The 15,370-nt window shown below is 29.0% G+C and overlaps 1 protein-coding gene and 1 pseudogene across 1 annotated transcript; one reads left to right on the top strand and one right to left on the bottom strand.

Annotated features, from left to right (window-relative positions):
- The first annotated feature begins 1,233 nt into the window (after positions 1-1,233).
- On the top strand, positions 1,234-2,631 carry LOC114186528 (protein translation factor SUI1 homolog 2-like). Its single transcript, XM_028074453.1, has 2 exons — positions 1,234-1,457; positions 2,016-2,631. Exon 2 carries the CDS (start codon positions 2,063-2,065, stop codon positions 2,399-2,401), a length of 339 nt encoding a protein of 112 aa, XP_027930254.1. The 5' UTR covers positions 1,234-1,457; positions 2,016-2,062; the 3' UTR covers positions 2,402-2,631.
- Positions 2,632-7,157: 4,526 nt separating this feature from the next.
- LOC114187866 lies at positions 7,158-13,211 on the bottom strand (annotated as a pseudogene).
- Positions 13,212-15,370: the final 2,159 nt, after the last annotated feature.

The raw sequence follows: 15,370 nt of genomic DNA, 5'->3' as shown, positions 1-15,370 counted from the left end.
TTTAATATATATATATATATATATATATATATATATATATATATATATATATATATATATATATATATATATATATATATATATATAATGGTTTGGAGGAAAAGGTGGTCAAGAGGTTCTAATAAATATTGATCAAGTAAACTAATAATATTCTATGTCAATAAAGTAATTATGTAAAAAGATAAAAGTAGTTATAATTGGATCACTGATTTTTTTTATAATTATTTTGAGAAGTTATTTGTTTTAATTAAATCCCTAATGTTAGTCAACAACAGCTTGACACAACTAAAACAACAACAATGTGTTTATGATATAGGATTTTACCTAGAACTATATCTTTTCTTGATATAGGATTTTAGCTAGAAGATACCGTCGTAGATTTAAAAGACTACAACATTATTAGAAATATTTTTATTAAATTTATATTAGTTAAATATTTTAGTTACTCCGTTTATTATTATTAAAATAGACGGAGTCAGTTTGAACAATTTGAATACTAAACTTTAACAATGAAATCAGAAGAAAGCTAATATTTTGCTAAATAAAATAACTATTTAACAACTATATTATTATATTATAAGATTATAGTATGAATTTATGATTGATATATTATATGAAAATATAATATTTATATATTTAAACGTAATTGTTAAGATATTTTTCTTAAAGTAGAATAAATTAATTAAGAGTATATATACAACGAACAGATTTCAGTTTCTTCTAACTCAACTGCATTTGGTCACAGATCACAGAATCAACAAACCAATGACTTTTAGGAAAGTAACTTAGCACATTAAATTGTATTTTTTTAATCCTTTATTTTATTCATAATTGCCGTCTTATATTTTTAATTTTCAAAATTTAAAAGAAAAGAACAATTGGGTTTTGTAAAGCTTGTTCGATCCCAACAAAAATAATAACATCAATATCAAAGTTAGTCAAAGAAAATATAGTGCAAAATTCTAGACTGATATTAAAGAATAGTAATTATTACTATACAAAATCAAATAATCTCCAATAAAAAGAAAAAAAATAGAAATTATGATGTAATTTTTCCCGTTTCTGGATACTTCTTATCTTTCTCTGCATATTTGTGGGTCCCACTCTTTCAACTATTATCTGTTTGGATGCAACTCGCTCCTCCTTCATTCAGTGTACGCACCCGCGTTTCTCTTATTCTTATCTCGAATAAGAATACGATTCTCTTATCCTTCTACCCAAACGAAACTCTACTTTTTCCCACCTCGCCGAGAATACCGTAATCACCGCCACGTGTACACCTCACGAAATCTCAGCCGTCCAAAAACTAGTGGCCCTCACACACTTGCACCGCCTCTCCCACGCTCTGTTATAAATACGCGTAAGCCCCTCACGTTCTTCATTCATAGTATTCTCGTTAAAGTTTGTTCCTCAAGTTTCTCGAACCGTCTTCTCTCTTTCATCAATCTTTGATCAAGGTTTGCTTCCTTCTCTCTTTGATGGGTCTTTATTCTGTTTGCGATCTCTGCGTTTAATGTTTTTGTCTGTGTGAAACGGGTTTTGTGTGGTTCCTCAAACATGTTGCATGATGAATTATGCTTTAATAGGTTGCTGTGTTTTAGTTTTTTCGAATCATAGAACGTTTTGTACGCAACTTTCTAGGTTTTTTAAGGGTTGGTGCATGTTGATCGTGATCCCTGTTTGATAAATATGTTATGGGGTAAACTTTGTTAATCTTGTGCTATAATTCAATTAATCTGGCGTTTGATTTTATGTCACATTAGATTTTATGTAACATCTGTGTTGTTGTTTTTGTTGGTGATTTTACCATTTAAGAAGGATTATATATGTGAAAAGCTTTTGATGCAGTTTTTTATGAAAAAAAAATAGCATGTTGTGATAAGGAATTAAATGTATGGTTAGGTTTTTGCTTTCGTGATCTTTATTTCAGATTTCTTTCTGACTGATCTCAGAGGATGAGAACTGTTTGTGTTGTGAAATTGGCATGGACTTATTGTTTGGTGGTGTTTATGCAGAAGCAATCTGTGTTTGGGTGTTGTAAAGTTTCGATCAAGAAAAGTACATGGTTGAGTTGGAAATCCAAGTCCCCACCCCATTCGACCCGTTTGCTGAGGCTAGAGAATCGGATGCTCCAGGAGCGAAGGAGTATGTGCACATTCGGATCCAACAGAGGAATGGAAAGAAGAGTCTGACCACAGTGCAGGGGCTGAAGAAGGAGTTCAGCTACGAGAAGATTCTGAAAGACCTCAAGAAAGAGTTCTGCTGCAACGGCAATGTGGTGCAGGACAAGGAGCTTGGCAAGATAATTCAGCTCCAAGGTGACCAGCGCAAGAACGTCTCACACTTCTTGGTCCAGGCAGGCCTTGTCAGAAAGGACCAGATCAAGATTCATGGTTTTTGATTATTCTTGTTTTCTGCTGTATTGTACTGTTTTTCTTGGTGGGGGTTCTTTGTTTTGATTGTTTTGAGGTTTGAAGTTCGTAGTTTGGTTTGTTTCTTTTGTTGGATGAGTGGTGTTTCAATAAGTTTGGTTTCCAATTTTGATGATTGGATCTCATGGATGGTGTTGGTGAACTTGAATGTGTGATAAGTATGTTAAATTCAATAAAACTGATGCTTTGGTTTTCAGAAGATGATTGTTTCTGCAATTTATACTTATGAATGTTTGAACTGGTTTAGCTGCTTCTTGCTTCAATTCGTGACTCAATTTTGGCAACTGTGAACCTAAACATAAAAATTAGTCTCTGATATTAGAGAAGATGAAAAATTGGCACATAAAAGTTTTCTTAACAGGATTAGAGAATAGATTCTCTAAGTGTTGTATGGAGGGAGTTAATGAAATTAACATTTTTGTCAGAATAATCGTTTTCACTTAAAGTCTTTCCTTAATTGGCTCTTGCAGTTCGATGGCACCTTCTCGTATCATTTGACTTTGAATTTTGGGCACTTCAAAGAATTGATTTTTTCAAAGCATGTTATTTTATGGAAAATGATTTTTATACTATTAATTTTTAAAAGGTGTTATTTTTTAAATAATTTATTATTTATTTATTTAGATCATTTTAATTTTTTAAATGATTTTTTAATTTTTATTTATATCATTTTATTTTAAAAGATAAATTTGTATATCTTCTAATCAATACCAAGAGTTTATATTTTAATGAAACGTTCATTTATAATTTGGATAATCTGGATGCATACATAATATGTGCTTCACACGTGTCTAATGTTGCATTATTTTTAACCAAATAATTTAGGTTAATAGTTAATTTTTCTATAAATAAAAGTATATTTGTAGGTTTCGTCTTAATCTAGATCTGAAAATAAGAAACACTAAATTAATGATTATTTTTATCAAATAATTTAGGAACAATTTCTTGCCATGCAGTGTTCCAAATCAAGTCAAATAAGCCCGATTTGTATGGTTTTCATCGTTTCAATTTTCAGAAAAAAAGAATAGGTCAAAGGATATTTATATTTTTAATATCTAATTTGTTGAGTGATATAATTTGGAAGACTTAATGAAAAACATACACATTTGTTAATGCATTTTAATTTTAATTAATTTATCGAAATGTTTATATTTCATTCCTGTCATGCGCTTTTTTCATACAGTCTGGGAAATCAAGCATAAAATATTTTCAATTAAATTTATAATTAACTTCTTTCCTTTCAAAATAATAGTTAAAAGTTTCTGATTATAAGTTAAAGACCACAAAGATGACAACAAATATGTGCCTGATGAGTTTAATCAGTTGACTCATCCGATAAATAAAACGAGTCAACTCATAAAATAAAATAAAAAAATTGAAAACATTTTATCTTTCTATTAAAGAGAAAAACAAGTACAACTATATTAAATATTATTTTAGTGTATATATTTTGTATATCTATATTACTGTTCGTATATAGAATTTTATTTTCAATTTCACCTTTTAACTAACTGTTTTTCTAAATTAAAATACATAATTTTATTCTCATTTCACTTTTTAAGTAACTAAACTAAAATAATAATCTCATTGTTTTTATTTTTAAATGACTGTCAAGTTTAAATTTGATTATTTTTTAAATTAAAATAATAATTTTACTATTTTTTTAAAATAATATAATAATTTTACTATTTAATTAAATGCAATTTTTATTTAAGTTAATTATTTACAATATAGAAGGAGATATATCCACTAATTATAAATATAAGGGATAATATTATTTTAATTATGCATTTTGTATATTCTATTTTATTTCCGTAATCGTCAGTACTACTATTTTTATCATCTATTCTTCAAATTCCTCTCATTTCTTCTAATAACACCACACCATAATTGTCTACTGTTTATTTTAATCATCATTGTCACTCTTTATTTCTTATTTATTTCTGAAAAAGAAAATGTAGTGAGTGGAAGCATGTTCACATAATAATAGAAGTGAGGATTTTCTTTTCTTTACATTATTAGTTTAATTAGTTTGGTAAAATTTTCATATAACAGTAAAAGAATTCTTATCCAAAAACTTTCCCACGAATTACAACTTATTTTGGTAACTCTACTTATTGAAATAGCTTTACCAAAATATTTTTACTCTCCACATAAACGCCTTGTTTGTGTATTTATAAATGTGAATAAATACAAATACTAAAGACACATTATGAAAAAAATATTTAATTACAAATTAAGCATGCCGATTACTTATAACATTTTTTAATGTTAAAAAATGTAGTTATTTTAGGACGGAAAAAGTAAACACAATGTTTAAATAATTTGAATTTGATTAAATGATGGAAAATGAATGTTATGAAGGCTGCTAGGCTGCTACACGTATACAACCAAGCCCAAGTAAGACAGCTTGTAATTTTCTTCAAACCAAAACTCCTAAAAATAAAAACGAAGATTCAAATTGAAAAGATATTGATATTGGTCCAAGTTAAAAGAAAAATGATTGAGAATAAAATTTTATAATACTTTTAATTACCTTTTAAAACTTTGGATTATTGTTAAAATAATACTTGAAATAGTAATAGGAATATTACTGAAATTACCTTTTATAACCTCTAATAGTTAACTTTTAATTTGGTTCATGATTTTTTATCATGGTAATTAGTTCATTTTTTTTCATTTTGGGAGTGTCAAAATGTTGGTTGAATTATTCTTTTAGTTATTTTTTTTTTTAAAAATGTCAAGTTGATTCTTTAATTTTTTTTCTCAATTTGGTCTCGATTCTTTAAAAATTAATTAATTTGGTCATTTCGTTAAATTTCTTAAAGTGAGCAAAAAAATTTCATTAAAATTTACATTAGGATTATGTTAATTACACCAGCAAAACAAACAATATTTAATTTTGATGAAAAATCTTGATCTGGCTCAAAATATTTAACGAAAAGAATCAAATTACATCATTTTTTTAAAATTCGTGACTAAATTCAGATTAAAAAAACTGAAGGACCAACTTGATATTTTTGAACAAAAATATCAACCAAAAGAGTAATCTTCGAATTTTTTATATAAATTAGTAAAACATTGTATTTAATTTTTTTGTGATAATAAAAATAATAAGATTATAATTATTGTTATTATTATAATTATAAAATTAAATACAAATATTTTTTTATAATTTTACTGTAATTAATTTTTATTAATAATGATTAAATTTAAAAGAAAAGTCAAATCCAAAAAATGTTTAAATTAAAAAAATAATCACTTAAAAGATAATATTAATAAAATATTTATTTTTATTTAAAAATATATTTAAAAGATAAAATTGAAAAGTAGATGTATTAAAAAAAGGAGTTCTTTTATATATAGATACACATGTATAAAAAATTTAAAATATCAAATTATATAAAATATATTAAAAATATTAAATTATATAAATATAAAAGAATTTGGGGACACAATGCCTCTTTATCATGTAAAAGATCCGCCAAATAACCATATGCTGTCCATTATTTACATCTAAGTGAAGAATAAAAAAGGATTTTTTTTTTCCTACTATAGTATAAATTGTCATTCAATAAACGTATGATATGTCTGACCAAAGGATATCTACGATGGAATCCAATTTATTGTTGGATTGTAGATTTTTTTTTTTTCATATCTATCGAATTTTCAATTAAATGAATTAATTAAAGAAAGACTTGATAACTCTCTCTTTTCAATGATATGATTTATTTATAAATTCATCAGATATTGTAAACGATTTTAATTTGGTTTCATTTTTTAATAATGAGTTAATGTATTATCTTTCTTTTTGTTATTTTTCTTCGAGATATATTTTATTAGTCAATAAATCAACTTTAATTGAGGATTTGTTATTCGTTATTCATGATAGCCTAATTGTGACAACAATTGTTCTAGTCAAAAGCCCATATTTACTTTTTGTTTAAAAGAAGTAAGACAAAATCAATAAAATCAAAATTAATTAGACGAAAGTGAAAAAAAAAATGACATAAAATGGACTACTAGGCATTAAGGAAAAGAAAAAGAAAATCTAAATTGACAATTTGAAATGAACAAATTTCGAAAAATTGTTTTATATCTTTTCGCTGAATCAAACTATATTGAATTTATTAGCCTACTCTCTCTTTTTTTTTTCAAGTTTATTGTCACTTCGGATGTTATACTCATTTTGCAAGCACGACCTCACTTTCAAATATGAGATGGCACGCCATTGTCAGAATCTAATTCGGAACGAATTCGGCTACTATTTTCGAGAAAAATCACGAAATTTTAGTTAACTTGAGTTTTAACTGATTTTTTAATTTTTTTTAGAGAAAATTAAGTCGATCATCCAACACATAAAGTTGCACTTTTTTTCGAAAAAAATTCACTAATATAATCTTGTTAACTCCAACCAATAGTGCTGATGTGGCTGTCATCAGATAATGGATATAAACCACTAAACCACTCTCCTTGTAGCATGTAAACTTTCATGTACAAAAACTGGTATAATCTTACTGAGATATCAACTTTTCTATGTGAGTTTTATACTTTAGTGTCCAAATAAATTCAAAGAGGACTCAGAATCTCGGAGAAAATAAGAAAAAAGAAACCAAAACTGAAACAGGAAGCTGATTAACGGTCATGTGAAGCATTGTAAATCAAACATCCTAAACAGAAGCTTTACATGCCAATGAGTAATACCAACTTTTGGAAGTACTTCTCAGTGGTATAAATAAACCTTTTCCCCAATAGGGTTCTTGGAAACCAGACCCTCACTGGTTAGATGGTGTGCTTTAGAATAGCTTGCCTTGTTGGTTTCCACTCTTCATCATTGCAGAGAATTCTTCATAGTTGATTCTACCATCCTGTCAAACCACAACATTTTAGTATTATCCATGGAACCAGAATAGAAACTTGTATACAAAATGAGCTTACATTATCTGTATCCACTTCAGAGATGATAGTATCAACTTCAGATATGATTTCCTTGATTGTGGCATCGTCACCCATACCATATTCTTTCATGGCTGATTCCAGTTCATCTCTTGTAATATACCTGTAATGAACTCAATAGTTGAAAGGTTCGTATGGATGGCATAATGCAAAGTCAAAAAGGAAATTGACTTGGTTGGACAAGAAATCATGATAATGAAGAACTTACCCACTGTTGTCTTTATCAAAATATTGGAAGGCCTTGAAGAGTTGGTCATCTCTTTCTAACTTGTGTCTATGCATTGTAGCAGTGATGAATTCTATGTAGTCAATTGAGCCATTTCCATCTACGTCAGCCTACAATTTTGAGCCAAGAAATATAAGTTTGAAAATCCTTAAAGAAAATATACAGAGATGATGACAAAAGAACAGCTTACAGCATCCATAAGCTGTTTCACTTCAGCCTCTGTAAGCTTTGAGCCAAGTCTTTGCAATCCCGCCTTTAGTTCTTCATAGGTGATTGTACCACTCTTGTCAGTGTCCATATTTGTAAACATTGCCTTCAAACCTTGGATCTCTTCTCCGGACATATTCTCAGCAATAACCTAAAAGAATATTTGAAATCCAGTGATTTTTTTGAAATGGAAAACCAAACCACAAAGTCATGCATATTAGTCTAGTTCATAGTCACAACAAGTACACTAACATGAAAATTTTCATATCTCAATGTTGTTGTGACTATTATTTAACTGACATCTTTAAGAACCTATGGTTAAAATTAACCTTTGATAATTTTTAACAATCCATAGAGATGGAGGCACCTAGTATGCTATCAAGAAATAAAGTATTAAAGAGCACTTTGGTCTCTCTTCATGTAGATTGTGGATGGCATACCTTGAGGGCAAGTTTCTTTAGTTTATTCATTGCTCTGAACTGCTTCATTCTGGAAAGGACTGCACTGTCTATTGGCTTGTCTGGAGCATTTCCATCTTTAATCCATGGGTGCTCTAATCATTCATACAATATACAAATATACAAATCACTTACAAGAGAGAATAAAATTCATTAATAAAGAAAAAAATTCACAAGGATGCTAAACCCATGTGATCAGTCTGCAGCAGTTGTAATGTGAAGTAGGAAATAATTACAACAGAGCATTGTTAGAGTTCTTCATTCCTCAATATATACTTTTTCTTTATCAAACACAAATATCCAAAAAATAAATAAAATAATCGAGATGCTGCAAGATAACAGGACTTACACATTTGGGATACTGAGAATACAGTTTTCATGTTATGTAATATCTATCTTATCTTACTAATCTTAAGTCTTAACGACTAGCATGTTCACTTGCAGTTATGTGTAAACGGAAATAGCTTTTGAACTATATAATAAGATTTCAAGTGAGTTTAGTTTTTTCATGCATTACAATTAGCTATAATTATTTGTACATACTACAATAGCTCATACACCCCTCTAATAAATCTTACACTAGTGTACCAAGTGATCAGGAAGATACTATCAGAAGTTCAGGACAAAGTTTAATAAAGTATTTAACAGCACAAAAGTAAAGCACCATACCAAGAACTTGAGCAGAGGTAATGCGTTTCTTTGGATCCTGTATAAGCATCTTACGAACGAGATCCTTGGCACTGTTTGAAATGTTTGGCCATGGTTGACTTTCAAAGTCAATGTGACCTTCCAGTATGGCATCAAATATTCCCTTCTCAGACTCTACAGAACATATTTGATAAAATAAATTAGAAGAGTCTAACATATAAGTTGGAACAGAAAACATGAAAGAAACGCATGTTTTAAACTTTTAATTGTTGTAAATAACAAATTTTAATTGTTGTAAATAACAAATTATTAGGATAAAAAATATTCTTAGTACTCCATAGTAATTAGGAAGAAATATCTTCATAATCTTCCTATTCACATTAGTATATTTTTATTTTCTTTTTTAAAAGTTTTGATTATTACAAATAGAAATAATGAGAATATAATTGGTGTGATTGTTATCAATAAAATATTTCTTTATTTCCTTGCATAGTTTAAGTTGGCATCGGAGTCATTCTGGTCTACAAGTTAAGTCCGTATCCTAGTTAAGTTCGCTGATGTTGTTATGCTAGCACCTATTGATAGCATATTGAATCACCCACTAATATTATCGAATCCTATGTTTAAGATGTTACTTCCTTGACACGAGAGAGTATGCTGGATATCTCACATGGACTAGAGATAAAGACAAATAATAGTATAAATGGATACAAACCATATCTTACAAGTCGACGAGATAAACTTATACTATTGTTGGTCTATGTAGATGACATGATTATTGCAAGAGATGATACAAAAGAGAAATTGGCTTTAAAGAAAAGATTGGTGGCTCAATTTGAAATATATTTCCTTGGAATAGAGGTTGCTTATTGAAAAAAAAAAGGACTTTCACCACCCAAAGCGAGTATGTACTTTACCTCCTTAAAGAAACAAGTAAGCTGGGATGTAAAATAATAGAATTGGAAGCAAAGAGAACTCTTACAATAAAATATAGTATCAAATATTGGTAGGAAAACTTGTTTATTTATTACACACGAGACTAGATATTATTTGATCTTGCAAACTATGCTGGTTTTGTTACTGACAGAAAAGTTTACATTTGGATATTATACCTTTCTTAGAGAAAGTCTAATGGGATGGAGAAGAAAAAACAAGATAGAATATCTCATTCTAGTGCAAAAGTTGAATTCTGAGCTCGTGCTCAAAGTTTGTAAAGTGCAGATCATACTTGATCTTAAAATAAAGGTTGACATCCTATTTAATTATCTTGTGATGTGATAACAAGTCAACCATGAACATTTTCATTATCCAGTCAAACATGATAGGACTAAAAGTATTGAAATATACAAGAACTTCATCACCAATAATCTTGATATATAGGGGCATAGTAATTACAACTCATGTCCCTACAAGATTTCAGATAGTAGAAATTTTCACTGAAGGGTATCCTCAAGGCAAATTCCAAGGTTTTGTAGGCAAATTGGGAATGATTGATATTTATTTACCAAACTTGAGAGAGAGTGTTATAAACAGAAGATTATTAGAATAAAAAACAGTCTATCTCCACAATAATTAGGAAAAAATATCTTCAAAATCTTGCTATCCATTTCAGCATATTTTTATTTCCTTGTTTAAAGGTTTTGATTATTATAAATAGAAATGAGGAAAATGTCATTGGTTTGATTGTTACGAAAAGAATAATTCATAATCATTTTTACATAGAAAGTTAATATAAGTTGATATATGAAAATCAAATTATCAATTTACCAGCCCAAAATGGAGGGACTCCACTGAGTAAGATATATAATATGACTCCTGCACTCCATATATCTATTTCTTTCCCACATCTGCGCCGCAGAACTTCAGGAGCAACATAGTAAGCACTACCAACTATATCCCGATATACCTTTCCTGGAAAGAATTCATCAGAAAAATGTAAGTACACATTCCAAAAGGAAGATAGTCTTGATTTTATTTAACTTTGATAAATCATCTGATTGAATGATAATAAGTAGTTTCCAAAGATATTAGAGTGCATATCATGTCAATGATGCCATTACAAATGATTAATGACCGCGTGCATGTATGAAGCACCTCAAAGCTAATGATGGAAGTAAATTTACCAACAATCAGCAACTTTCTAAAATTTGCAGCTTCATATTGATGAGTAAATGAAGTTTCAATTTCACATTTTATCACTACTCAGTGTTCAAACACGTGTCATGTGTGGAGTAAATGGAAATGCTAGATTCCTGACTGATCATGGAACAAGTCAGCTTATAGCTTTTCAAGGATGAATAATTAGGATGAATAATTAGGATGAACAATGTAATTTATTTTCTGTCTACTAGAGTTTATATTCCTTCAAACCATGTTTGAAGGCTAGCAAAGACATTGATGGATTACAACAGACAAGCAAAGAGTCGCATGTTTTCAGAAATATAAATACAGTGACATCTGGAATGAAAAATCTGAGTATCCTTGTGAATTTTGGGTATAGCCAAAGCATAACCAAAGACCAAACCAGATATCAGAGACTCCACAAAATAATGGAACATATTTGCATACAGATGGAGAACAAGAACAATGACACTAACCTTTGGTTAAATTAAATAATGGAAGTTAATTCCAACCTACATCTTTTAATAAAATTGTGCTGTCAAGCAAAGTTTATGGTTCTCAAACTTTCTAACCCAGGTTTTGACAAAATACGGCGACCATTAACAAGGACAATAAAGGTTCCTTGTAGTAAAGATACCCACCTACCCCACCCACCCTTTAAGGATGAGAACTAATTATTAGTTGTATGAAAAACACTAGAATCAATACAGATAAATTTCTAATTTGAAAATTTCATCAAGTTGTAAAATCATTTCCACAAAAGCATAATCAAAAGGTAAACTTTGAGATAGAAAGTTTAATTTTTTAACCAAAACTTAGAAGCTTATTCATTAATATTTAAATCCTAAAAGTAAAACTAACATATTTTCTTACGAAGACTCCATCTATTGGTTAAACAGGAATTCAACAAAATTAAGATACCGGAGGAATTCGAACTAATGACCACTGACTGAATGAATCAAACTTTACCTTCTTCAATGAAAACGGATAAACCAAAATCTGTTGCCTTGAGTAGTGCATTTTCATCCCTACTAGATAACAAGAAATTCTCTGGCTTCAGATCCCTATGCATCACACCCATGAAATGGCAGATATGAACTACATTTACAATTTGTCTGCATATTGAAGCAGCAGCCCTCTCACTGTAATGCCCCTTGGCGATAATCCTATCAAAAAGCTCTCCACCAGCACACAGCTCCATCACAACATGAACTGATTGCCTATCCTCATAAGCCCCTTTGAACTCAACAATGTTGGGTTGCCCACTCAAATGCTGCATAATCTGAATCTCCCTCTTTATATCCTCCTTATCAGATTTACTCACAAGTTTCCTCTTAGAAATAGACTTGCAGGCATATTGAATCCCAGTTGAATTCTCAGTGCAAAGATATGTCACCCCAAATTGCCCTCTACCCAATTCCTTTCCAAGTGTGTAGAACTGTTTCACATCTTCAAACTGCTTCCCTAGAATTGTGTCTTGCTTAACACTAGCCACAGGTTTAGGACTGGGGGCTGGACCAGAAGGCTTCCATGGCATCTGAGGCACTGTCTGAGCAGTGGATGCAGCATGCTTTTCCGGTATATGATATGGTTGATTTGCAGGTGCTCTTGATTGGTTGACCAAAGGTTCATGAGTCTTCTGGGTGTGCACACCACCAGTCGCAGCATGTCTGTAGCCATTGCGTTCTGGTTCTGAATCTTTAGTTAGACAACAACCCATGTCCCCAGTTTCTCAAATCAAGGTATTGCTACCAAAGAAACAAGAAAAAAAAATTGAATATTTTTTGACTTTTATCAGACAATCGCCGCTAATTCGATTGATTCAGTCAAAACATCAAACAGGTTGAACCCAGATGAGAATTCAAGGAAACTACACCATCTTAAACCTTGGATCAGAAACCTGTTAGTAAATCATTCTGAAAAATAACAAGAAAAAACTACTAAAAACATTGTCAGTGACAAAATAAAAAACCTCTAATATGAAGATTGTGGAAGAATATATGATATATGCAGAGTATGTAAAAAGAGATAGAAGACAAGTTTGATACTTTGATGAAGAAATATACACGGAATTATAAAAGTGGAGCCTTGAAAGAGGGTGAAAGAGAAAGAATGTATATAAAAAATGGGATAAATGCTAGTTGTACCTAAGGTGGAGTTCACATTGTTTATATGCAAGGATGATCGTGGAACTTTAATTTTGGTAAATAAAACATTAAAAATAAAGTGAATGATGACGATGGAGTGATACCTGTTATGGAGAAACTTTATGGGAAAGTAATAAATAATCTAGAAAAGAATTAATGGAGAAAACTTTCTCAGAGAAAATTAGTAGAAATAAAAAAACAAAAAGGGTGTAATTGGTCAACTGTTTCATATGTTTTTAGTGAAAAAGTTGAAAGCTTTGGTTTCATAAGAAGCCACCATTCCCAGAGAGATGAAGAAGTTTCTTGGCAACTGCAAATGTCTGAATAAAGGGTGCACCAGATTCAGATCATTCCAACAGCTACATACATAGAGGAATATGATTCTATTGTTTTTTAATAATTAATTTTAATTTTATATTGAAAGTCAAAAAATTAATTGCATTTTTTTTATTTTAAATGTGTTTTTAACATATAATCTATCAAGATGTAATAAATTAATATCCAATTTTGTATTAAAATCTTCTTTTAACATTTACCCTATTTGAACATGATAAATTCATATTCAATTTTGGTAAAGATGCTTCTATGTCTTATAATTGAAAAACATTCATCACAAATTAAAAAAACCTCTTTTATTTCTTTTAAGATAATTTTTTGAAAGTGTTCAAACTAGATAGATTTTGCAATTGATAAAAGAACTGGTATCTAATTCTAAGAAGTATCATTCTTTTAGGGAATCTTCCAATTGATTGACCAATCCAAATTATATCAAATTCTATAATTATATATTCCAATTAGATTATTATATTATTTATCTAATAGGAATATTAGAAAGATAATTAGTCTATTCATAAGAGGAGATGAGATCATATGAAAAATATAACCGATTCTTTCTTTTGTTTGGGCTCCTGGCCATCCGCCGGAAGAGATAAATGGGTTTTATAAATTATGTGTGGTTTTTCAATCAATTTTGTGCGTAGTGTACAAACTACACGGCAATTTGGCAATTTTGTTACCCGTATAAACCTTTTTTTGGGTCAATGTAATGCTTGTTAATTAAAGTTTTGTCCAACTAAGCACGTAAAATTTGTGGACAATATTTTTATATGGTAATAAAAAATTATCCAATGTCAATGGATCATTGATAAGACATATATACCCTACATATTTATTTTTATGACGAAAATAGATTGTGCATAGTATTTTAAACATCATTTTCAAAAGTGTGACCAAATTTTATGATGTTAACTATTTTCTTAATTATCTGATTATAATATTGGTAACTTGTTTACTTATTTTGATTTGTTAAAAATATAATATATTATAGTTGATATAAAATTATATCATGATTAATATAAAATAATAAATAATTTTTATTAATATAATTTATAATATATTGACAAATATTTATACTATTTATACTTATATACTATTATATATAAAAAAATTCCTTTTAATATTTATATTTTACTTTTTATTTTATCTTTTAAGTAATATCTTAAATCAATTCTATTGCAATTTTTCTAATTTAACTTTTTTTTAATTAATTTAACCAATTTTTAAAATTAGAATAACTAAATATAACAAAAAAAAACTATCTACAAAATAATATATATTAAAATTGTAAAATTTGATTATATTTTATTATAAAATAAAGTGAACACATATGTATGTAGAATATGCATTTTCGTTATTAGATAATAAATACAACCTTTATCATCATTTATCATTTTATCTTAACATTAAAATAATTTTATAATAATCACAATATTATTTTGTAGTATTTAAAAGTCTAAAAAATAATTAATGAATTGATAAAAACAAACTAATAAAAATATCATTTAGTTAACAAAGAAATTAAATAACAAAAATTTAATCAAAAAATAAATTAAAACAATTTTGTTTTTGAATATTATTATAGGTTGGAAGAGGTCAATGGATTGATTGTTTGAGAGGGAAACGATGATTTGCTTGATCATCGCCATGTCAAGACACACGGAAAAACATGTGACGGAGTGGTCAAAGCAAAACTCTTCAGTTCATCAGGAACCGTTAGATCAGATCAGAGTGTGAAACGTGCGTCCATTCTCAGCCACACGATCATCTGAGAGGTGAGACTCAAAAAAAGAAAGCGTGTCTTGAATAACCACTCGCATGGACGCGCTTTTCCTTGGA

This window comes from Vigna unguiculata, chromosome 6 (genome assembly GCF_004118075.2).
Source record: "Vigna unguiculata cultivar IT97K-499-35 chromosome 6, ASM411807v1, whole genome shotgun sequence".
Lineage (NCBI taxonomy): Eukaryota > Viridiplantae > Streptophyta > Magnoliopsida > Fabales > Fabaceae > Vigna > Vigna unguiculata.
Note: the sequence above shows the minus strand (reverse complement) of the source record. Positions and strands in the feature narration are given on the sequence as shown.